Raw genomic sequence first — 26,766 nt, 5'->3', positions numbered from 1 at the left:
GAAAAATATTTCACCCTTCGAGTCAACGGGAAGGAGGCAACGGTGTCTATTGATAGACTTAAGCCAGCCTTCTTTTTGAAAATGACAGCCATCGAGATAGGATGATTAGTACGTGAAGTCCCTCCGAATCCCAAGAGGCTGAATAGCAGCCCAGGACAACTATCCCCCCAGCAGTGAGCACCCGAAGTGGCCGCCGGGTCCAGTTCCCACGGAATCTGAGGGATTTTGCTTTGTAAATTGTTTTTTATTTGTTTTTCCATTCTTTCCATCTCCTTTTCGCAAGGCTTAACCACTGCAAGGGGGCCGATGTGGTGGTTACCACATTTCATCTGTCAACTACAGTCTTCCTAGTCTTCCCACCAGAGGACAGCACTAGAGAGCGGAGACGAAGACACATAAACCAATTAGCCAGCGGTCCGCAGCAAGAGCTATTGCGACAAGCAACAGCTTGCTCCATCCACACCTACTCACATTTTGTAACTGAGCAGTGTGGTAATAAACGTTCTTTAGTGTTCTTTCATTAGCTGTTTCCTCTTATTTATGTAGTCGCTTCAACTTCCCCCTCGGACGCAACAAGGGCATAAAATCATTTGCCTTACATTAAATTATCACAATATTTGGGTAAACTGATATTGTATCCGCTGTCATCCTGTATTTTGAGAGGTATTTTATTTGTACTTTCATATCTTCAGGACCAATGAAGTTATTATTATTAATAATGTTAGAATTGGTTAACATTTAGCTTTTCAAATACTTTCCATCAGTTGCATGTTCACATATTTTGAGAGCTTTCTTGAAATAAGGCTGTAGTATTATTATTAGGTAATCTACCGGTTAAGGTAAGTTTTTGGATGGACACAGCCACCAAATAAATATTTTGTGACTCCTAACAAAACATAAAATCCAGTATCCTACTTTACATCAGGTCCCTCTTCATCTTCGAGTACTTTCTTCCTCCCTTCATCCCGTCCAACATCCCTATCCTGTCCCTTCCCTTTACTCATAACATTCTCCCCTCTATTACAGTCTTCAACATCCCACTGCCAGTCAACACCACCTTCATCCACTTTTCCTGCCTCCATAGGATTTCTCCCAACAAACCCCTCTTTTCGCCCACCATACCAAGTACTTCTTCATTTGTTTTCTTCTCTGTTCATTTCACCTTCTCCATTCTTCTCCACACCCACATTTCAAAAGCCTCCAGTCTACGTCTATCCTCCTGCTTCAATTACCACGTTTCCCAGCCACACATAGCTACGCTCCATATCAAAGTTTTTACGAGTCTTTTCTTAATATCTTTACTCGACGTCCCTCTCATCAACTCCCTCCTCCTTGTGAAAGCCTCTTTGCCTAGCGCAGTTCTTACTCCCAATACTGCAATGGCATCGCGCGTACCTCTCCCCTTCCTAAACCCAAACTGATCATTCCCTAAGTAATCATTTGCCCTACTCTCTATCCTTTTGTTTATGATCCTGAGAACAACTTTAGCTGCGTGGGATATCAAACTTATCGTCCTGTAGTCCTCACAAGATGTAGCCTTTACCTTTTTTGGAATAGGAACTAAAACTGATCTCACAAAGCCTTTCGGCCAGATTCCTTCCTCATAAATACTACAAATCAACCCATATAGCCTCTTCCTCCCACATTTTCCTAAACATTTTAATAGTTCAGTGGGAATATTATCCACCCCCATGGTCTTACTTAGTTTCATCTCCCTTAATGCCCTTTGCATCTCATCGTCGAGTATGCCTGGACCTAAGCTGTCTTCCTCTAAGTCATTTTCTTTTTCAATGTCTAACTTTGTTGGCCTGAGTTCTTTACTATACAGTTCTTCTATATACTCCTTCCATCTCTCTTGGATCTTTCCTGGGTCAACTATTACCTTACCCACCTTATCTCTAACTGTTAGCGTAGCTCTTCCTTTCTTATTTCCCAATAACGATTTAACTTTGCTGTACAGCGTGCCGAATTCACCCTTCCTCTGCAGACTTTCCATATCCTCGCACTGCGTCTTCCACCATGCTTCTTTTGCTTTATTTGTTGCCCGCCTCAATTTATTGTTCAATTCTTTGTACTTCATTTTGCCTAATTCTGTATTCATATTCTTCCATTTTCTCCGCTCATCCATCTTTGTAATCATCTCATCCGTGATCCATGGTTTCCTAGTCCTTTTAGCGTTAACGGTTCCAATTGCGTCCTTTGCGACTTTAGATTACCTTTTCTTGATTCCTTCCCGTTCTTCTTCGATAGTGCTTAGCTTTTTACCATCCTCCATAATTTCCTCTACAGCCTGTTGGTACTCTTTCCTTTTCAATCCATTTAATGCTTCTACATTCCATTTTCTAACCTGCCACCCCTGCCTTATCTCTTTGAAATGGACCCTACATTTCATAACAACTAAATTGTGGTCAGAGTCCGCATCCGCTCCCGGGAAGCTGTGCGAATTTCTCACACTAATCCTAAACCTGTGTCTAACCAGAATATAATCTAGCCGATACCTTTCTGAGTCACCTGGCATTTTCCATGTATACCTGCGTCTTTTGTGGTGTCTAAACCAAGTGTTGGTGATGACTAACCCCTGTCTCCTGCCGAACTCAACTGCTTTCTCCCCGTGGTCATTCCTCGTGCCTAAACCGTAGTCCCTCACCTCATCACCATCTCTCCCTTTGCCTACTGTCGCATTCCAATCCCCCATCACTATCAAATGTTTTCCTGCAGCAACACACTCAATTATGTCCTCAAACTGTTTGTAAACCCTATCGACATATTCCTCTGTATAGTTGCTCGGAGGCATGTGTACCTGAGTAATAACCAAGTTCATCGGTTCTGCTTTTATCTCTACTAGTAGTATTCTATCCGTTGCCTGTGTTATGTTGACTACGGTTCTTCCTACTTTTTCATTTAATGCTATGGCAACCCCTCGTTGGCTCTCATCCCCACCGCTGTATATTATTCTATACTGATCACTCCAGTAATCCCCGCTATCTTTCCATCTCACCTCGCATAGACCTAAAATATCTATATTTCCCCTTTCCATCTCTCGCTTAACATTCTCCAATTTCCCTGTCGTCATCATTGTCCTAACATTCCACGTTCCTATTCTAACTAACTTGTTCTTCTTCTCCTGCATCCTCTATCCTGCTGCTGCCGGTTTTCCCTTGCAAGGGTTTCGTGGGATGACGACCGCGGAAGCCTTGCCTCCCCCGCTGCCGGGCACAACACAGCCGATTGGGCTGAGCCCCGTAGTTGCCAGGACTCAAAATCTCTGTATTGTCCATCATTTAAATCTTGGGATGATAATTGAGGTGGTTTCCTGTTGCCTTCCTCAATAGTGTTTTTAACGTGACACCATCACTTACTGGCCGCCCCTCTGGAGTCAGACGCCATTGCAGCCGCCTCACTGAGGAACAGATGCTGCGTGGACTACCTTTCGTCTGGCTTCTAACCTTTGACCTATCTGGTATGGGTGACCCTATTAGGAGCAATTATTATTACTCTCACCAGCACAGCTCTAGGGGTCATCGGAACGCAGAAGCCCTTCCACCACGTCAAGGTTGCAGTCCGCGGAGGGAAGGATCTAGTAGTCCTCATGCTTTTAATCTTCCATATGGGGATACCCAAAAGAGCCAATGGCACTCAACTCAAAAGTTGGCATGCATGCAGACTCATTAAAATGACAACTAATAGACTAAGTAAACAACCAAAGCACTATTTAAAAGCAAATAAGTCTAAAATAATTGGAAATTAAGATATTTTTGAAATGAAATTGAATTATAATTTTGGAAAAAATTAGGAATAGAGACTTTATTAAACACATTATGTTTTGAAGAAAAGAAAGAACTAGGACTTTGATTTTTAAAACTTGCTTCATTCAATAATTCATTGCCGTCAATTGTGATCTTTCTCAGCAAAAATAGAGCGAAACACCTGAGCTCTGATAAAGAAATCCCTCACCCCAAGGGAAGAACAACATGGACTATTTTCTTCGGCCCCAAAACCACAGAGATTATACGGACTGCCGAAAATACACAAGGAGGGGACACCACTCCGACCTATAGTCAGCCAGATCGATGCCCAACATACCGACTGGAGAAATACCTGGCCCAATCTCTACAGTTCTACAACGGAAAAACATCGTCATTCGTGAAAAACATCGGGATCACAATTGACAGTGATGAATTATTGGTGAGCTTCGATGTTGTCTCACTTTTCACCAACATCCCGATAAAGGATTCGGTGGAGATCATGAGACGCCCTACCTCAAACTGCATCCCGGAAGACTTCCCCACACTGGTGGAGCATTGCCTCAGGAATGCTTACTTTTTGTGGAACGGAGAATTCTACGAGCAGGCAGAGGGAGCATCCATGGGTTCGCCGCTGTCTCCGGTAATAGCTAACCTATTCATGGAGGACTTTGAAGAGAAGACCCTTAACCAGTACGAGAAAAAATCTAGGATGTGGTCAAGATATGTGGATGATACTTTTGTCATCTGGCAGCACGGTGGTGCAGCAGAACTTCAGAAATTCCTCGAGTTCCTCAACTCACATCACTCCATCAAATTTACGATGGGAGTAGAAAAGGACAACCAACTACCGTTCTTGGACGTGTTAGTCACGAGGAGGAGTGATGGGAAGCTGGGACCTGCTGTCTACAGGAAGAAGACACACACTGACCGTTGTCTTAACGCAGCCTCTCACCACCACCCGCTCCACAAGACTTCTTTGGTGGACACACTAGTTCACCGAGCCTATGAAATTTCTGACGCCGATTCTTTGCCAACGGAAAAGAAACATCTCCTGAAAGCATTGCAGCAAAATGGCTATCGGAACGATACGGTCCTCAAAAGGACCGCCAGGGAAGAAAGGCAAAGATGGGATTGGGACAAGTCCATCAAGCAGACGGAACCGGACCCAAACGCATACGCTACTATTCCCTACATATCCGGAACATCCGAGAAGATAGCCAGAGTCCTGAAAAAGCATGACAAGGTGACAAGATTTAACTGCACCAAGAAAATAGCGGACCCTCTCCCTGGACCGAAGGACGAAATTCCGAAAGACTTATATGAAGGGGTCTACCAAGTACCCTGTTCATGTGGGAAAGCCTACATCGGGGAAACATGCCGCTCAATGAAAGTTCGGATAAAGGAACACCTCCGGACAACAACAAATAAGCAGTTTCACCTGTCGGCCATTTCAGAACACCAATGGAGTGAACCCGGTCACGAGATCTTATTCCAAAAAGCAAACATAATAGCAAAGGAGAGTAGATGTTACCCACGATTAATTAGGGAAGCAATTGAGATCGCAAAAAACCCGGAGAACATTAACAGAGATGAAGGCTACCATCTCCACAACGCGTGGAAGAGAGTTCTCCGGAAACGGACCAATCAGCGAGCAGCCATTAGACGGGACCACCTAAATAAGGGTGGCAAAATTCCGAGTCCCTCATCTTCGACCTGAAGGCGCCGAATGCAACTTTGGCAAAACTGTTGTCAGAATCAAACAACGCCACAGTGAAACCCAAGAATGCAGAATACTTCAAACCACCACCACAAAAACCTACGCAGCCATGTGTAAAGAATTATTAGATGAAGAGGACTGCATTTTACAATGGCCTTGATGGTTGAAAGTGCATTCTTGGCAATGCAAATAAAATGCAAGGATGCCACATCCACCTTGGGCTCAGTCATACCCACCACACAACACCATACAATGCTTGTATAAAAAGTATTGGGAACAATATTCTTCTGCCATGACCGTAGGTTGCAGGGCACTCGCACTTCACAACCCCGGTGGCAGGGGGTCTTACCTTCAACACGTGCCACGCACTAATCACCTGCGATTGTTCATTTAGGCTAGATTGTATTTTTGGTGGATCCCTGTTCGGAGCAAGTACAATGTGCAGCGAATGATCGAACAGAGGAATGCCATCAAATTTTGCATTGGACTGGGGGCATCGGGCACGGAGACCCTGGGCATGATTCGTTGAGTGTTCAAGGATGAAATCATGTCACAAACTGCAGTTTCAAAGTGGCACAAGCTATTCAGAGATGGCCAAGGGGAGTGTGGAGGACGAGCTGGGATTGAGCGCTGGATGGCTGGATGTTGAGAACTGACAGCAATGCCCAACGTGTGCATCAAGTGCTGAATTCAGACCGTCGGTTAAGTACGTGCTTGATTGTGTATCTATCGTATACTGGCATTGATAAGACAGATGGCAGTGCACACACCATCAACAATGAAATTTTGACAATCCAAAAGATATGCACTGAACTCGTCCTTCCAAAGATATTTGGACGGATGACCGACAGAGCAGTCGGTTCAGTGTCTGTCTACTTGCAAAGACAATGCAACGGCATCGCAACGATTCCCCAACCCCATTACAGTCCATCAAAGAAACTTGCACGCATACCCTCAAGGACCTTCCGGAATCCACCTGCCAGGGAGCCCTTGAGTGGAAAAGCCACTCTGGCAAAAGTGCGTGTCTTCTCGAGGGAAGAAGCACTTTGAAGAATTTTGAGAATCATTACGGCAGTATCTAAAATCAATCTATTGTTCCAAAATTATTCCCGATACTTTTAAACTTGTTTCAGAGTTTGGCAGTGAAAAGATAGCAGCTCATGATAAGAAACCTACACCTGAAAAATCAGACCTGAGTAACCTGGAATCAACTCTGAAGAATGTGGATTTTTTTAAGAACTGCTGTACATATTTAAAGTATAATTAACATTCAATTGTGATTACCTCATCCGGCTCATCAACTATGAGTTGTGAGATCGCAAGAGCAGCTGGAAGAAGTACCAAATGAGAATTCTCATCCAACGAGAAGCGAAAGAGGGTGAGTATGTCTCTTTCCACGAGAAGTGGCAGTAAAGGCTCATCCAAACAGGAGTCGTAATAACCTTGCTTGGCCTGGAAGACATAAAATTAAGTAATTTATTCAACATGAAATCCCTCATTACACTAAACAAATTTGAATAATTGCACAGTCAATATGAGAGCCACATAGAAAGTACTGTATGCATCTGACACATTAAAATCAATTATTTTTTATTTACTTAATCTGCTAAAGTTTCGAGAAAAGAAATAAAGGATATCCCCACAGAGACTTCTCACATTTAATGAGAATTTGATCTGAAGCGTGAACTGACTAAAGCAATATCAATTTCGTCATCAAAGCTAAGCCCTATGGACGTACACAAAATATTTGTTTCTCTAAGGGATGGAATAAGCTTACATGAAGCAATGGATTCTCTCACTACTGACTTAAAGACGCTTATAGACACAGTCATTGCATTTCAACCAACATCTATACAAAATGAAAGACATTTTTCCACATTAGGTAATAATAATAATAATAATACATTTATTTGTCCGGAGATTTGTTGCATATGCATACAAATATAGGACACGTCAGATATAAATTTCACAATTTTAGAAGAGATACAATATATGAATAAACATATCAATACACTAGTATAATTACATATTAATTGGTTAAGCCAGAATTCCAGACAATTCCAGGTATTCATTTACATAGTAGAACATATTATTTTTTAAAAGGTTAAACAGCTTTTTCTTGAAAACAGGTACTTTTGTTTCATATTCGATATCATGGGGAAGTTTATTGAATAACCATAAGCCCATTGCTTTGGGCCCATGAGCAGTATTGTGTGCCCTGACAAATGGTTGGTGCAGGTCATTGCAGGTCCTTGTGTAGTGACTATGGTAATTGTGGTTGGACTTGTACTGGGAAATATTACCCTTTGCAGGCAAGATGACATTAAATATATATATGCAAGGTACCGGTAATAAACCAGGTCTTTTGAAGAGAGGTTTACATGGTGCATCGCAAGGAGCATTGCTCATAATACGTATAATCCTCTTTTGGATTTTGAAGATTATGCCCACATGGGGAGAGGAACCCCAGAAGAGGATACTGAAAGTAACACGAGAATAAAATTCACCATAGTAAATGGATAGAAGGACCTCTAAATTTACAGAATATCTAATATTCTAATGAGGAAGCATAGGGAGCTTAACTTGCTACGTAATTTGAAAATGTGTTCCTCCCAAGACATGTTTCTATGCAGGATTACTCCCAGGAATAGGGTACTGGAATTTTGGGGAATGCTCACACCTTCTCCATCTACTGAGATTGCAGAGGAAACTTTCTTTTTATTAGTAAAATAAATCAGGCTGGACTTATTTATACTGGGTTTTAGAAAGGTGTACTTGTTACAAAGCAAAGATAATGATTTTCTGGTCAGGCAATTAATGTTCCATGTTTCTTAAAGTTTCATTATGTAAATGACAAATAAAAACTATTCAAAGTATTTTTTGAAATTTTCAAAAAATAATATTTGCATTTGTTTTCCCGCAATGCTTAAGTTAACGAATAAAATATTTAAATGAAATTGGGAAGATTGTAGGAGTGTGTAGAAACCTCTGGAAGACTGCACCAGAGTCTCGGGAATCCAGTGGCCCCACATTCTCTACGGATTTCCTGTTTATTAGAATTTACTGTTACAGTCATTATAACAGATGATAAACGAAAATTAAATTTAAAAAATCATTTGGAGAATTCTCAGGAAATATGATTTCCAATTCTCGATTCCCGAAGGTCACAAAATGTTGGGAATTTGGAAACGCTAGTCCCATGAATATGTATCCCCAGGTATTTTGGTGTTGTGTCACAGTAGAAGACTTAAGAGAGGACTCATTTATCCTCAAAAGAAGGGGGGCTATAATTTTGCTCTGATGGAGATCATGGTGAGATCTGGGACCAAAATGTTTACTCTGTAATTTTGAACATGCCTCAAATACAGGATCTTGGCTTCCGCAAGCCAATCAATTTTCAGAGGATAGTTTTTCAAGTTAAGCACTGTTATTCAGCGCACTTGAATATCACGGGGATAATCAAAAACTGCAATCGCCACACTGTGGGTCGGTTTGATAGGGGATGGTAGAGTTTACCCAGAACCAAGCCCATTGACATGTGAAATTCACTAAGGGTAGACCGTCCCTGTGCCAGTCATGGTTTCCCAGGAAGATCTGATATCCAAAAAAATTACACAGCTCAGGTGGAGCTGAGATTGTCCAGAGAAGTATGCCCGGGAATCGAACCTGGGCAATTAGGTCAGTAGCCCAATGCTCTACCCCTGGACTACCACATCCCCCTGTAATATATGTGTGACATTATTCGCTGAAATGCTTGAGATTGACCGCTGATTAAATTTATCTCAGTTAAGCCAAATCAGAATTAATGTTTCTGCTTCATTCCTAGTTCACTTGACAAAAATATCTATTCTCTTGAAAATAATCGGTAAAATAATATTTTCCAAATCTCAAATAAAAATATGAACCATGAATAGGGCCCAAGCAGCAGCTAAATTTCTGTAACTCTGGCAAAGTGCTCTGTTTAAGTTGAATTATTCTGGTTCTCTTTCCTTTTGCCCAACATTGGTACCTTCCAACGTAGAGCTTTTCTTCTGATGACCCCCCTTTTCCTGACGAATCAACTTTTAATGAGCCAATTTTTATAGTAAGTTTTTATAATAAGATATTTGAAAATTAAGAGAGTTGGCAGATAAATGAGCCAAATCAATAATTACCCGACCGACCAATTTTTAAATTTATTATTTCATTCCCAAGTTTGAGCACTAAAGTGAACTAACTTTGTACTCAAGTTCTGGTACCCAAAAAATCACACAGCTTGGGTTAAACTGGTGGTGCCCAAGGGAATTCAACACCTTGAATCAACACCTACACAAATACCCTGTGATCCACCACAGAGGTGCATAGCACGGGGTTCAAGCACCAGGTGGGATGGGTGAGGGCTAAGGGAGACTAAGGGAAAAGGAAAAAAACATTCACTAAAAAACTCCCAAAAGTGTGCAAATTTAAAAATATGCAGGGAAAAGAAATCTATCAGAGTAAGTGAAAAACTGCGATATCCATAAGTATTCTACTGGGAAGAATGAGCAGCTGAACGTTTTATATGTATGTACATAAAATGCAGGCGCTGGCCCAAATTGTATGGGCCTTCAACTTTATAATAAACTCCTGGCTGAGATTAAGGCCCAAGTGAAGTGTGGCTGCATTTAAAGTCAATCTACTAAGGTTCCTAAAATTAAAATTGTCTTATTCAATCGCTGAATTTCTTGAATATGCCTGATGTGTGTCTTTAGTATCCATGTACGTACTTGGTTACTTTCTCCTGACATGGTATTATGTCAAGTGTAACAGTTGTAACAACTTGATCACTGGACAAATAAAATGTGTTATTATTATTATACTGGTGGAAATCTTAGTTCTAAACAAGTTCCAATTACACCCAATAAAATTGTTCTTTGCTAAACAGAAAAGAAGGGAATAAAATTGAACCATAACCGTCTATACAATAGACCTCCACCATACCAAGACTGGTCATGCAGAACTGGAAAGTAAGAAGGAAGAAATTCTATTGACCCTTTGCCTCGGATCTAATGGTCTCGACCCCTGAAGTCACTGTAGGCCACAGATGGCGTGAGGCATCATGGAGAGAAATGAGGAATGGAAGGGGAGCTTCAAAAGCAACATAAAAGGGTATGGAATGTTGTACCAAGTACTACATACATCCATTAAATGACAGTCCCATGCAGCCATGTGGGAAGGGATTTGACAACAAAACACACGCGAGATAAGTGAAAAGGCATGCATTGAAGTAACACTAATGATTCCTTAGATGCTGCCGGTGTCAAGTGGGATTTGTGCTGTCTCCAACTCCACAATTATTACCCCGTATTGTTTGCAGGAAGAATCAAACCCAGGCCCTCCGCTAAGTAGTCCAAAACACTACCCACTGGGCTAAGATGACTGGGCCCCATGAGAAAACCAAAAGTGTGTAGAATATTCAAAGGTGCCTTTGATGCGGTATGTTACAAGCATCTGATGCCAAGGGTCACTCCGTGGCTGACCCCTCCAGAATTAAGACAAGCAAGTGAAATTTCTTGCATGACATTACAGACACTTTATGCCTAGATTTGAAATCTTCTAGCCTGGGATTGGCTGGCAAACATGTTACCAATTGAGCCAACACAATGCATCAAGAGTTAATTTAGAATACGTACAGAAGCAAAATACAGAGAAGAATTCCTACCGTTTTAAGAATAGCTGCCAGCGTAGTGAGGGCAAGCGTTCTCTGCTGGGCCACGGAACTGCGACTCAGAATCAACAGCTCATCCAACGTATACCCCGGTCGTCCTGGCTCAGAGCCATGATGGTGCAGCGCCTTGGTCACTGGGATGTCAGCGTCATATGGGAGGATTACTCCTGAAATTGAAAATTGCATACAATTAGCATTGACATTTTATTTGACATTCAACCTAAGAGTAAGAAAAAATATCTATTCATAATGCATTCAGGCATTGACATAATATGCATATTCCATTAAGATACTCATATATTCATGGCAACTGCTTCATATTAGATACCAGAAGCAAATCATTAACACACTGTTTCCGCATTTTTGTCCAAAATGTGAAATTTAAAAGATTAATTTGTTTATAATCACTACAGCACAAATGAAATCATTGTCACATTACAAGTAATTTATCATTGATTGGAACCATAAAAAATAAAGCCTTTGGCTTAGAGTGACTAGGATGATTATTTATAATTCTATGTAGTAATACTGTGATGAATAAATTAAAATAAAAAAACAAGAAAAACTTATTTCATTTAGTCAATGAAGACATAATAGGCACTTGCACAATGCCAGAAATAAGTATGATACATTCTAAACTGCATAATTCTTTTTCTTGTACCAGGCGTAACTTCATGGAATTCAAACAACACATTGAAATGACATTATTGAGTTTGTGATTCCACGCACACTTTGCTCGGCACACGACCTTTGGCTTTAACATGGGACGTCATCCTCAGAGGAGCCAACTCCAGAGGGGGGAGGGGGTTTGGTGGGGGTGGAGGGGGAAAAAGAAGGCTACAATGCAGATGGGACAATGGAGAGGGAAGTACAGCCTGCGGTGTCAATCGTTGGCCGTGAAAGGGGGTTTGTTGGGAGGGGAGCACTGGACGTGCAAGAGTGGTAGACCTAGAGGGTGGGGGGAGGCATTTGGTTAGCGAGGTCATCCTTGCAACGGACACATTTAAAATTTCTAATTTCTCCAATGCGTCAAGTCTATGACCTTTATTTTCAAAATGGAGAATTTCGGTCTCAAAGACACTCATGTGGTTACTTTCAATCAGGTGCTTAGGGAAGAGGGATCCCCTGTTCCTATTCTTTAACCATGGTTTGTGCTCCATTATCCTTTCTTTACATTTCCATTCCGTTTGCCCAATATATTTAGTGGAACAGTCCAAGCACTTCAATTCAAACACTCCACTCCTCTCGTCCTTGGGAACTTGTCTTAGGCATGTGAGCGAGAGGGGAGCAGAGAGTCCGGATGGGCAGTGTTGTCCATATCACCGTTGCTGTTCAACCAATATGCAGAGGAAATGATTAAAGAAGTATGGAAAGAACAGGAGGTAGGGATGAAAGTGGGTGGGGAATCCGTAAAATCAGTTATATTTACTGATGACAAAACTCTAGTTTGTCAGCGAGCTAATGGGTTGCAAGCATTGCTGAGTGAATTGGATATTCAGTGCAATAGATATTAGATGAGAATCCAATACAAATAAACGATAGGTAATGTGATTGTCAAGGAAAAAAAAGGCTAATCTAAATATTTAAATAGGAGGGCAAAAACTAGAGCAGGCAGAACAGTTTACGTATTTCGGAAGTATTTTGGACTAAAATTGTCAAAGTAGTAGGGATGTAAAGAGAAGAATTGCACACGGCAAAGAAGCTTCCACAAGCAGGAGGGAGTTGATGACAGGGACGTTGAGTAAGGACGTTAAGAAAGCGCAGGTAAAAACTTTGATATGGAGCATAGTTATGTACGGGGCAGAAACGTGATCACTAAAACAAGAGGATAGACATTCTTTGGAAGCTTTTGCAATGTGGGTGTGGAGAAGGATAATGAAAGTGAAGTGGCCCGACAGGAAAAAAATGAGGAAGTGCTAGGTATGGTAGGCAAGGAGAGGGGTTTGTTGGGAGAAATCCTATGGAGGCAGGAAAAGTGGATGAAGGGGGTGTTGACCGGTAGTGGGATGTTGAAGACTGTGATAGAGTTTGAAGACTGTAATAGAGTTTGAAAACTGTAATGTTTCAAGTTTGAAGACGGTAATGTTTCAAGTTTGGAGAAGCCACGTTGTTTAGTATTTGTTTGGCAGCCATTGATATTGAACATTTTCAGTGAATTTGTGAAAATGGAGAAAATTGGTCGCCGTAATGTGATACAATACTTTCATTTGAAAGGCCTCAGCCCAATCAATGTAAAAGCTGAATTGGATTCTACTCTGGGTGAGTCTGCTCCTTCGTTTACATACAACAGTAAAATATTAGGTAGCAGAGTTTAACCCTCTTAGTGCGGCGGGCCGATATATCGGCTTTCGTATCCCTGGCGAAAAGTGCGGCGGGCCAATATATCGGCTCTTGCGTAGGCTATTGTTTAAATCGCTGTAACTTATGTTTTTTTCTTTAATAATTTATGGTTTTTGTGCTATCGATAGGTTGAATTCCATAGAATTACGTAACTAATTTTTTAATTTTTTATTAGCAATTTTAAATGCTTTTCAAAAAGTATAATTCTTACTATAATTTTTCGTTCAGTTTTGTACATGTCGGGAAGCTCAGCCTAATTGTTTGCTCGTTTTTTTTCTGAGTGGTCTTTCCACTATGAAAAGCCACTGAAAGGCTACTAATCTGTTTTCATCTGTAATCTCTTGAATGTGTTGTGGTGTCGTGGTGTTGATATATAGCTGCTTATTCAGACTTTGTTGAGACGATGGAAATGAGAACACTGCTTTGTAATCATTTTGGTTTCTCTTGCCGTCCATCCCATCTAATCAATTGCACCCTGTGTAATGGATTGCATTGTCAGCAGTTCTCTGTGAGTTAGAACTTGGTTTTTTTCTGCCTTTAGATTGTAAGTACATTGCCGCAGTCTCAAGGAAAGGGGAAAAGTTCCAATTTGACTCAAGAGATCAGCCTTTTCAACAAAATCGACCTATGCAGAGGCTGACAAAATAATTTGCAATTCACTGGTTTTTCTTTATTTATTAATAATATTTTCTGCATGTCTTTTTGATCGTTTATTATATTTAAATATTGTAGTTTAATTGAAAAATGTTTTTAAAAAATATTACTTTTGTGTCTAAAAATCGAAATATAATTGCTAAAAAAATATTCTTCAAATTTATGATACTGTAGTAATTACATTTATTTTTCAGATGATGTAAATGTATTACATCATTATTAACTACAATATTATATTTTAAAATAAAAAAACTGCAAATGGATATCTAAACAAATAACTTCATAATGTTTTTTTTTTCTAAGGTGATACATTTTCTTAAATTACCCTTCGCATTTCTCACTAGTACCCCTGAAATCCCCGCCGCACTAAGAGGGTTAAACAAGTCCGTACGAGCTGTCAAGATGAGCATTACATTGGTCGGCAAAATGAGGAGTTGACTCCAGAAACGATGAAGAAAATTCACAAAGTGATACTGGCAAATTGTCGACTGAAAGTGTGCGAGCTAGCAGACACAGTAAGCATTTCAAAAATTGCTGAGCATCAAATATTGACAGAAAATTTGGAAATGAGAAAGCTATGTGCAAGATGGGTGCGGCGTTTGCTCACACTCAAGCAAAACCAGTGTCATGAAGGTGTTTTAATTGAGTGTTTAGCAAAGTTTCACATCAACAAAGAAGAATTTTTGCACCATTTCATAGCCATGGATGAAACATGGGTCCCTTCATTACTTCACACCCATGACAAAAGAACAATCAAAACAAATGATTAAAAGTAAGAACCGCCTCCAAAGAAGGCGAATACCATTTCATCTGCAGGCAAGGTCATGGCGTCAGTTTTTTGGGAAGCCCATGGGATAGACTATCTTGAAATTAAAAAAAACTATCAACGGTGAGTATTACGCGAACTTAACTGCAATGTTTGAGCGATGAAATCAAGCAAAAGCGGCCGCATTTGGCTAAGAAGAAAGGGTTGTTTCATCAAGAAAATGCCCCAGCTCACAAATCCGTAATTGCAAAGCCCAAACGTCATGAATTTAAGTTTAAATTGCTACCTCATGCACTCTATTTGCCAGATTTAGCCCTCTCAAATTATCTCCTGTTCGCAAACTTGAAAAAACGGTTAGGTGGTCGAAGAATTTCCAACTGTGAAGACGATGTCGTCAGTTAATGGCTATTTTGAGGAGCAAGACAGTTCCTATTATAAAAATGGTATCAAACTTATTGAACATCGCTGGGAAAAGTGTTAGAGCTAAAATAAGATTATGTTGATAAATAAATACATTTTTTTCTTCAATTTTTGTGTTTTCTTTGTTGGGTCGGCTACTTCTGGGATTATCCTCATACTTCTTCATAGTCTTTTAAACTCCTTGTGTGGAGCACCAATTTCACCCTTCCTCTCGCAAACTTTCCATATCCTTACAATCCATCTTCCCCCACACTTCTTTTGCTTTAGTAGTCACTCATCTCAATTTATTATTTAACTCTTTGTGCTTCCTTCTTCCTAATTCTCTTTCCACATTCTTCCATTTCCTTCTCTTATCTATCTTACCAATCATCTCATCCATGATCCATGGTTTCCTTGTCCTTTTCACAGTTCATATAATTTCATTTGGGGCTTTCCATATCCCTTTCTTGATACATTCCAAGTTTTCTTCGATAGTACTCAGCTCTTTTCCGTCATCCATGATTTTCTGTAGAGCTGCTGATGCTCCTTCCTTGTCAATCTATTTAATGCTTCTACATTCCATTTCTTAGCCCGCCACCCCTGCTTCAGCCTTTTGAAATGAATGCTACACTTCTTTATAGCTAAATTAAGGCTGGACTCCGCATCCGCTCCCGGGAAGCTGTGCGAATTTATCACACTGTTCCTAAACCCGTGCCTAACCAGAATATAATCTAACTGACACCTTTCTGAGTCACCTGGCCCGTCGCATTTCAAACCCCCATCACTATCAAATGTTTTCCTGCAGGAACACACACAATGATATCCTCCAACTGATCCTATATATCCTATCAACCTCTTCCTCCTTATGGTTGCTTGGTGGCATGTATACCTGATACATGACCAACTTCGTCAGTTCTACTTTTATCTCTACTAGTAATGCTCCCTTGCTCCATGTTGATCACACTTCCTCCTACCTCTTCATTTAAAACAATGGCTACCCCTCGTTGGCTCTCGTCCCCGCCGCTGTATATTATTCCATTCTTATCACTCCAGTAATCCCCGCTATCCTTCTATCTCACCTCGCATAGACCTAAAACAACTATATTTCCCCTTTCCATCTCTCGCTTAACACGACATCTCGGAACACACGCCATTATGTTCTCTAACTGATCGTATATCCTATCGACCTCTTCTTCCTTATGGTTGCTCGGTGGCATGTATACCTGAATAATAACCAAGTTGGTCGGTTCTTCTTTTATCTCTACTAGTAGTATTCTATCCGTTACCTGCTCTATGTTGACTACGCGTCTTCCTACCTCTTCATTTATTACTATGGCAACCCCTCGTTGGCTCTCGTCCCTGCCAGTGTATATTATTCTATAATTATCAATCCAATAATCCCCATTATCCTTCCATCTCACCACGCACAGCCCTAAAATATCTATATTTCCCCTTCCCATCTCTCGCTTAACATTCTCGAGTGTCCCTGTCCTCATCATTGTCCTAACATTCCACGCTCCTATTCTAACTAACTTGGTCTTCTTCTCCTGTGTCTTCTGTCCTGCTGCTGCTGGTTTTCCCTTGCAAGGGTTTCGTGGGATGACGACTGCAGAAGCCTTGCCTCCCCCGCTGCCGGGCACAACACACCCGATTGGGCTGAGCCCCATAGTTGCCAGGATTCAAAATCTCTGTTTTGTCCATCATTTAAATCTTGGGAATGATGATTGAGGTGGTTTCCCGTTGCCTTCCTCAATAGTGTTTTTAACGTGACACCATCACTTACTGGCCGCCCCACTGGGGTTAGATGCCTTTGAAGCCGCCTCACTGAGGAACAGATGCTGAGTGGACTACCTTTTGTCTGGCTATTTAACTTTGACCTATCTGGTATGGGTGACCCTACCAGGAGCCATTATCATTACTCCCTGGAGCAAAGCTCTAGGGGGGTCATGGGAACGCATAAGCCCTCCCACCACGCCAAAGTTGCAGTCCATGGGTGGGGACAACAACAAAATATCAACATTAAATAATATTCCAGATTTAAAAAATGGGAACAGAACATAAAAAATATAGTATTGACAACAGGCTAGATGGTGGTACTAAATGATAATTGCTACTAGTAGTCATCAAACAGACCTTGTGGCATTGGTTAAGAAAATTTACTTCATGGGCATAAGGGACAACTTATTGAAATGTGCAGATATCCGCACAGCAATACTTTGCATTCCAAAATTCTGCAGGCATTTTTCATAACATTTTGTTAGTTAAACATACCTATAATGTTCTTATATAAACATTTTTTACACATATTATACTTATAATGTTATTTTAAACACATTATAAATATGATATGAAGGCATAAGGATTATACGTCAATATTTGATTTCAAGCCCACATTAAATGATGAGAGAAGCAAAAATACATGTGCACATTGATTTCAAAGCGTTTAATAAATGCCAGAGGGGACTCACCTTCAAAGTCAAAGCGAGCAACATGGCCCACTCCGGGTTGAACCGGCATGGGCTTCGGTATCTCACCGATCCACGTCAACTTCTCTGCCTCTTTCACGTCCATGTGCAACCATCGATGTTTGTCAATGCCTTCTTCCAGTTCCTTTGGAATCTCTACTTCCAATGCACCATCGGTCGTTTCTTTATCTGATCCACTGCTCAAAGGCTGGTCATCCATGGGACCGTCCCCTTTCACCTCCTCACCACCTTTGAGTTGTGCAGATTCACAAACACTTACTTTGCCCTTGCCACGCCCCACTATGGCCCCATCATCGTCATCAACTGACATTGGTTCTTCCTTTTGTTCACCAGCTTCCTCGATGGCGGGGAAGCTGCCCGTGGCACTGCCGGCACCACTTACCCTCTCTTGAGTGCGTCTCTTCCTCAGGACTTCTATCAGTTGAGGATTAAGTTGGCTGAGTAACACTTTCTGCTGCTGCCTTATTTCATCCTCAGACAAACACTCCAATTTTGTAATATTTTCCTCGTGTATTTTCTCAACCAAATCTTCCCTTCCACTCAGATTTTCTTGTATCGTGCTCCTCTCACCTAAAAATAAATGCAATTGTCCACTGTTGAAAAGTTGGTTAGAAGGATTTTTTTACGTGACTCACAGGACTTTTATGACCCTTTGCAATAAGTTTCTCACTTATGGTGAGGGTGAAAGAAAGAGAAAAAACACTTTGCACTTCCACACACTTGTAATATAACGCGACCATGGTTTCAATGCTGGGCATCATCTTCAGGTACAATACAACAAAATTTTTCACCTTATAGAGCCAGGAGCCAGGTAGGGGAAGATAGGGAGAGGGGTGGTACTGTGGCAATCATGGTGGGTGAAGGGAAGGTGAGGGGGAACTATTGGATGCAGACGGTACAAAGGGCGGTCTCTTCCCCAAAAAAGTCCATTTCAAAAAATAAGCTCATAGTCACAAAAACAGATAAGGGGAATACGGTTGTGGTTTTAGACAAGGAAAAGGAATGTTAAGAAATGTGAGGACTTAATTTCGTCTAATAAAATGGCCATCCTTTCGCGTGATCCCACTGCAGAGCACCAGAGAGATGTCAAAACTTCCCTGGCCAGATGTGAAGTGCAAGATAACAGATCACAATTTGCCAAACACCTCTCAGACAACAATCATTTCAGCAATTTCACAGCAGACATTTTACACACAGAAACGAAAGGTCGCCGGCTGACGCTCTGGAGGAGTTGGAAATTTGGGAATCCCTTCAGTCCGGTAATCTTGAGGTGGTCAATGATATCCTTCACCTCTCGCGTTCCTCCCCTCTCCTCAAATTCTTGAAGATCTCCCCACACCATCCCCTCCCCCACCAAGGCAGTGACAGTCACCGACCCTCCCTCCGCTAATGAGGGGCAGCCGATGCAAACAAACACCCCCTTTGTACCGTCTGCATCCAATAGTTCCCCCTCACCTTCTCTTCTCCCACCATGATTGCTACAGTTCCACCCCTCTCCCTGACTTCCCCTACCTGGCTATATAAGTTGAATAATTTTGTTGCACTGTACCTGACGATGATGCCCAGCATCGAAACCATGGTCGTGTTGTATTAAAAGTGTGTGGAAGTGCAAAGTGTTTTTTCTCCTTCTTTCACCCTCACCATGAAAGAATTCCACCAAGTTAAGCCTGAAACTGTTAGCTTTCTCACTTATGTTTAAAAACATCTATTTATTATGTTAATCAGGGTTTTAAACCAAATGGATTTTTATATGGGACTGAGAGTGAATAAATGAACATTTTTTTCAACTAGCACTATCAGCTCTGGCAAAGTCTATTTTGGCAAAATTATATTTAACAGAAAGATGAAAGAGTAAAAGGGCCACTTCTATTCTTAATATATATATATATATCAATGTCTCAAGCTCACACGTTAGGAGCAGCCTTATGGTATTTGCTGATGACACGGTGGTACACAGGGAAATAAGGGACGCAAAAGATTGTGAGCTGCTCTCAAGAGACTAGGACACAATATCAGAATGGTGCAGGGAATGGGGATTGCTGCTCAATATTGACAAATACGCAGTTTTGAAATTTTGGAACAGAGGAAGTGGGCAACAGGACATGAATTGTGAAATAGATGGCTCAGTGCTAACTCCGTCCGATCAAGTTAAATATTTGGGGGTACTTCTATACAACATGCCTTTCATGGGGAGCACATATCAGGAAAATATGTGGATCCGCTTTAAGGAAACTCGGCTTCGTTAAACGGGTGGTGGGGAAATGCAATGGGAAAGTAACATAGAGATGTTTTTTTGCTGTGGTTTGGTGACATCTGGAATGTGCCGCAGGTATTTGGGATCCTTGGGAGAATATTCGGCAAAAAGAATCAGATATAGTCCAGAGAAAATCCGACAGAATTCCCAAAAAATTGTTACAACAGGAAGACGAGAGTGACCGGCCTTTTAGTGGAATTAGGCTGGGAGCCACTTGGGGTGCAAAGAGAACAATCAAGACATTAGACTCATAGAGAGGTCCAGGGCAAACGAGTTTAACAATGACTTGAAAGGAATTATTTATGGCCCCACTCCATTTATGTAAATCTGACCATAAAGATAAGATAGAGGGAGATAGGCTCCAGCACAAATAGACACAAACAATCATACTTTCTCTGGACAATCAGGAATCATCATAGTAAGAAACCAATATCATTATAAAAATTTTAAAGACATTTATTTCACAGGTCAGGACAACATTAAAGACTGCTGAAATATGAGTTATATTTGTCGGTGCATGTGTGCGTTAGCTGATAGTTTATATATTTTGTATGTGCGTACTTCATAAAGGTTTTCTCATGAATATCACATTCACCTCTCTGGGTGTATATTAGCATGAATTTGTTGGCTGTCCACTTAATTTTACTCTCTTTTGAGGGTGGTGATATGGCACTACCCTTACAGCCCTGCCACACACCCTCGCTGCAGCTCGTGGGTTATTATGTAGACGCAGAAGAAGAGTATATGGATATAATAAAAACACACTCAATTTGTTAATGCATGAAATTTTGAAGAATTAATGAGCTAAGATTAGAACTTTTGGCCAAAATAGTAACGAGAATATTTTGTTAAGGACATCATAAATAAAATACCATACAATAAAATAAATAGCCCACCAAATTTGTGCTTCTTCTGTGGCACTGGTGCATCATGACGTCCTTCACGGGAAACTGCATTTTCTCTCTTAGCTTTCAGTTGCTGAGCAAAGATGCTTCTCCCCCCAGGAGATGATTTTATCTGGAAATAATTACATTTCATTAAAATCATTAATTTTTCATTTCCAACGAACAATAAGTTGATTCCCGCAAGCCACACATTATTACATAAAGAGGTACTAATACTCTGCACATCCACCATCACTCAGAACAATGAATAACTGACAGTAGCACTTGGCCATTTGATAATTTCATCAAGGGGAAAAGTGCTCCGATCAGTTATTCATTATGTTAGACTTCCACCGCATCACGCCTACTGAAGCTACTCAATTTGATCACACTGAATGCTCCAACGTCTGACATAAATAAGTATCTCGTCAAAATAAATTGTATATTTGAATGATTTAGCAAACAAAACGAAAGGTTACAATTCTATCATGTTTTTATTATATTTTTTATTGAAAAACAAAAAGGATTGAAAAACAAATGTGCTATTGGTTACCAAAGCTTTAAAATTACAAACACAACTAATGCTGATAATCATTATTACAGTTTTGAGACCCGCACCTATTTTTTTTTCTTATTTGGTCTTAAATTTAATCACAGAGAAGTAAGGGAGGGAAGCTGAAGTTTTTATGCATGGAGGAGTGCGGAATGATTTGTCTATTAATGACCTCCTTGACCCACACTTCTGACCTCAACACTTCAATCTCTGCCTCCTTCAATTCTACCATTTCCTCCTACCAAATCATCCTCCTAGATGTAAACCTATCATCAGCAGAAAACACATTCCACACTTCTGCACACATAATACCAACCAACAATTATTATTATTATTAGATAATCTACCGCCTAAGGTAGGTTTTTGGATGGACACAACTCCTAAATAAATATTTTCTGACTCCTAGCAAAACATATATATCAGGTCCATCTTCAGCTCTGAGTACTTTCTTCCTCCCTTCATCCCGTCCAGCATCCCTATCCTGTTCCTTCCCTTTCCTCATTTGCCTAACATTCTCCCCTCTTTAACAGCCTTCAACATCCCACTGCCGAGTAATACGCCCTTCGTCCACTTTTCCTGCCTTCTTAGGATTCCTCCCTACAAAGCCCACTCTTCGCCCACCAATACCAAGTATTCCCTCTTTTGTTTTCTTCTCGGTCGATTTCACCTTCTCCATTCTTCTACAAACCCACATTTCAAAAGCTTCCAGTCTACGTCTATCCTCCTGTTTCAATGAGTACGTTTCTGCGCCGTACATAGCTACGCTCCATATCAAAGTTTTTACGAGTCTTTTCTTAATATCCTTACTCAACGTCCCTCTCATCAACTCCCTCCTCATCATAAAAGCCTCCTTGCCTAGCGCAATTCTTCTCCTTACGTCCCTACCACTTAGACCGTGTTGGTTCAAAACACTACCGAGATACGTAAATTGTTCTACATGCTCTAGTTTTTGCCCTCCTATTTTAATGTTTAACTTAGCCTTTTTCTTTCTAGAAAATCTCATAACCTTTGTTTTATCAATATTGATTCTCATCCCATACCTGTCGCACTGAATTTCCAATTCACTCACCAATGCTTGCAGCCCCTTGGCTGACTGACAAACTAAAGCTTGGTCATCAGCAAACCTAACTGATTTTACGAATTCCCCGCCCACTTTCATTCCTACCTCCTGTTCTTCCCATGCCTCTTTAATCATTTTCTCTACACATACGTTGAACAGCAACGGTGATAATGGGCAACCCTGCCTTACACCTCTTCCTAACACTGCCCATCCGGACTCCCCGTTCCCCACCTTCACCTGAGCAGTCTGAGACAAGTACAGGTTGCAGATTAGCCTCCTTTCCCTCCAATCTATTCCTATTTTCTGCAATATACTTATTAGTTTTTCCCAATTCACTCTATCAAATGCTTTTTTGAAATCTACGAAACAGGTAAATACCTCCTGGTTGTATTCTATATTCCTCTCCATTAATAATCTCATAACTGCAATGGCATCACGCGTACCTCTCCCCTTCCTAAACCCAAACTGATCATCCCCTAAGTAATCATTTGCCCTACTCTCTATACTTTTGTTTATGATCCTGAGAACAACTTTAGCTGCGTGGGATATCAAACTAATTGTCCTATAGTCCTCACATGACGTGGCCTTTACCTTTTTCGGAATAGGAACTAAAACTGATCCGGCCAGATTCCCTCCTCATAAATACTACGGATCAGCCCATATAGCCTCTTCCTCCCACATTTTCCTAAACATTTCAATAGTTCCACGGGAATTTTATCCACCCCCACGGCCTTATTTAGTTTCATCTCTCTTAATGCCCTTTCTATCTCATTGTCTAGAATGCCTGGACCTAAGCTATCTTCCTCTTCGTCATGTTCCTTTTCTATGCCTAACTTTGTCGGTTTAAGCTCTTTACTATACAGTTCTTCTATATACTCCTTCTATCTCTCTTGGATGTTTCCTGTGTCGACTATTACCTTACCCACCTTATCTCTAACTGTTAGCATAGATCTCCCTTTCTTACTTCCCGATAAAGCCTTAACTTTGCTGTACAGCGCACCGATTTCACCCTTCCTCTGCAGACTTTCCATATTCTCGCACTTCGTCTTCCACCATGCCTCTTTTGCTTTATTTGTTGCCCGCCTCAATTTATTGTATAACTCTTTGTACTTCATTTTGCCTAGCTCTGTATTAATATCCTTCCATTTTTGCCGCTCATCTATCTTTGCATTTATATCATCCGTGATCCATGGTTTCCTCGTCCTTTTAGCGTTAACGGTTCCAATAGTATCTTTCGCGGCTTAAGACAACCCTTTCTTGATACTATCCCATTTTTCTTCAATAGTACTTAGCTCTTTACCATCCTCCATGATTTCCTCTACCACCTGTTTGTACTCCCTTTTCAAACCATATAATGCTTCTACATTCCATTTCCCTACCCGCCACCCCTGCCTTATCTTTTTGAAACGGATGCTACATTTCATAGCAACTAAATAGTGGTCAGAGTCCGCATCCACTCCCGGGAAGCTGTGCGAATTTCTCACACTGATCCTAAACCTGTGTCTAACCAGAATATAATCTAGCCGATACCTTTCTGAGTCACCTGGCATTTTCCATGTATACCTGCGTCTTTTGTGGTGTCTAAACCAAGTGTTGGTGATGACTAACCCCTGTCTCCTGCAGAACTCAACTGCTTTCTCCCCGTGGTCATTCCTCGTGCCTAAACCGTAGTCCCTCACCTCATCACCATCTCTCCCTTTGCCTACTGTCGCATTCCAATCCCCCATCACTATCAAATGTTTTCCTGCAGCAACACACTCAATTATGTCCTCAAACTGTTTGTAAACCCTATCGACATATTCCTCTGTATAGTTGCTCGGAGGCATGTGTACCTGAGTAATAACCAAGTTCAGCGGTTCTGCTTTTAAGACACAAAGAAAGGACACTCAGTGTCTTTTCTTTTGAAAAATCTTAGTCAATGTTTTTATGTATTTGTGTGTCTCCAAAGAGCATTTTGTTTCAAAGATATTAATGTATACATACATATTTTTTAAAGTAATCTACTGGTTAAGGTATACACATATATATTCACACACACACATGAACAAACATAAATATCCATCATCATGATACACGTACTAATCTTGACACACACATTGAGGCAAGATTTTCTGATTTGAGTGGCGAGGGACCATACCACCAAGGAGCCAAATTTTTTGACCAGCTTCCTCACTGAAAGCACCTACTTCAAATACTTTCAAGTGTTATTTTAAAGCATACCTGTTTATTAAACATTTGTTCTCTATGGATGAATTTTGTGCTTTATGTAAAGAAAAGTGAAAACTGTTGTTTTGACAACTAACCCTATGTAAGGTAAATTACCTTTTTCAAGCAAAATATATAAAAAATTATACATGTTTTTTGTTTTACGGCAAAACCATACCAAACCTACCTTTGGTGAATAAAGCATTATTATTACCTAATTTCCAATAATTGATGCTAAATAGAGAACCTAAGGTGGACTTCAAAAATGTATGAGGACTTGTGCGTTAACTGAAGGATATGCATATTTACTGCTTGTACGTTATATAGCCGTCACTGTTGGGTACCTTAAGATCTTAAGTTGGAACTGCTTTGAAAAAGCTACGGTACTAACTAGTTTTTAGTTATTTGGCTCTCATTACATTTTAAAGATCTTTTGCAGCATACAGCATAGATTTTTGTAACTTACCTACTTGGTCCAAAATACCCAAAGATCTCCCGTACCACACACAACTCTAGAAAATATACCAAAAAATCTCAAACATATGACAATGAACATTAAGTAAGACCTATCTGAAGGCAAAACCTGTATATTACTCATTTTTCAAACAACCATTGTGTGTTTTGACCAGTTAATAACCAAGAGGAAAAAACTAAGACGTCATTTGATGTTTAAAAAACCACCAAAACTATGCCAAAAACAAATTTGTAAAAAACCCCTCCATGGCAATTTTTTATAATAACAATAACAACCAGAGTGCTAAGAATCACTAATAAGAGATATGATACAAATGTGCACAACAGGATCTTCACGCAACCCGAAATTCTTTCAGCTTGAACTTCAAAAGCCTGTAACTCTCATTGGATTACGTGAAAGTGTTCCTTTTAAAATAAATATTGGTCACAAATGATTTACATTACTTTCAATCATTGAAACAGACTATTCACCATTTTATCACGAGCAAACGGCTGTGGAAAACCCTTAACAATGAGGGCAGGGAATTCACAAGTTGCGGAGCCAGATTTCACATCCACTATCCTCTCTTGAATGATAATGTCGTCTGATATTCCAACTATAAGTAAAAAATGGACGATGCAATGCAATCGTATCAAGCAGGAAAAAAGACAAGTAATAAGAATATATCAAAACCATGTATCATGTAGGTAATGGGGTAATTATCATCTTACCAAAATCTAATTGATCACGGACTATGTTGTCAGAAGGTTGTCGATTCTTAGGTCTGGAACCATCATCTGTAAAATTATTCAATTCAGTTAGTAATTCAAGGTTGCATCTGATATCAAAAATACCCATATAAAACTTAGAAAGATGGCTGTGGATAACTCTGCTAACGTCTTAAATGAAGTTGATTTGAAATCAACATTTTTTCATCATTTTCTATTTCCCATAAATACTGCCTAATGCAAAATGCGACTAGGATATTAATGACATTACTTAAGTCAAACAAAAATAATAAGCTACGTGAAATCAAAGAAACTAGCTGTTGGCATGCGTTTGTTCAAGTCCATGTTTATCAACCATGAACTGATCACAATTCTTTATACACAGAAATTTTTCACATTCCAAATTTATATTTAATATTCTTTTAATAAAAATACTGAAAAGGTAAGGAAAGATATTATGGAGAAGAGATTACTTCCACCCCTAGCAATTAGTTTTTACCTTGGGCAACAACCGACTTCACATTCTGATTTATCACCTTCCCTAAATATTCTGCCTCGAGTTTTAATAGATCTTCTTCACTTTCTCCCGGCTTGGGACGAGAATTCATTTCTTGTGGAATATAGTGGCAGTCGTGAAAAACGTTAACTGAAACCAGGTTTTGTATTCAAAAGTTAACATGCCTTACTCACTCCCTACCAACACCTCTGTTCCGCAACTTTTATTAAACACCTATCGACGAAAAAATACAACCAGGGTTTAAACTGCTAGACAACATTATGGTCATAATAAGTTTTGCTCGTCTAGTTCAAAGTCATTCGTATTTGTTCTCTGTA

At 40.3% G+C, this 26,766-nt stretch overlaps 1 protein-coding gene across 1 annotated transcript in view; it reads right to left on the bottom strand.

Annotated features, from left to right (window-relative positions):
* Nucleotides 1-26,766, bottom strand: part of LOC139695706 (RNA polymerase II-associated protein 1-like) — a 27,228-nt gene extending 462 nt beyond the window's left edge. The window contains exons 1-7 of the mRNA XM_071594490.1: nt 26,432-26,766; nt 25,936-26,001; nt 25,696-25,820; nt 20,945-21,065; nt 17,777-18,364; nt 11,144-11,316; nt 6,748-6,915 (exon numbers count right to left, since the gene is read on the bottom strand). Of these exons, the coding sequence (XP_071450591.1) occupies nt 6,748-6,915; nt 11,144-11,316; nt 17,777-18,364; nt 20,945-21,065; nt 25,696-25,820; nt 25,936-26,001; nt 26,432-26,540 (1,350 nt within the window). The 5' untranslated portion in view covers nt 26,541-26,766. The remainder of the gene's footprint in view (nt 1-6,747; nt 6,916-11,143; nt 11,317-17,776; nt 18,365-20,944; nt 21,066-25,695; nt 25,821-25,935; nt 26,002-26,431) is intronic.

The sequence above is a fragment of the Hetaerina americana genome, unplaced genomic scaffold, assembly GCF_022747635.1.
Source record: "Hetaerina americana unplaced genomic scaffold, ioHetAmer1.1.p SCAF_62, whole genome shotgun sequence".
Taxonomy (NCBI): domain Eukaryota; kingdom Metazoa; phylum Arthropoda; class Insecta; order Odonata; family Calopterygidae; genus Hetaerina; species Hetaerina americana.
The sequence above is the reverse complement of the archived record's forward strand: the minus strand, read 5'-3'. Positions and strand labels throughout refer to the sequence as shown.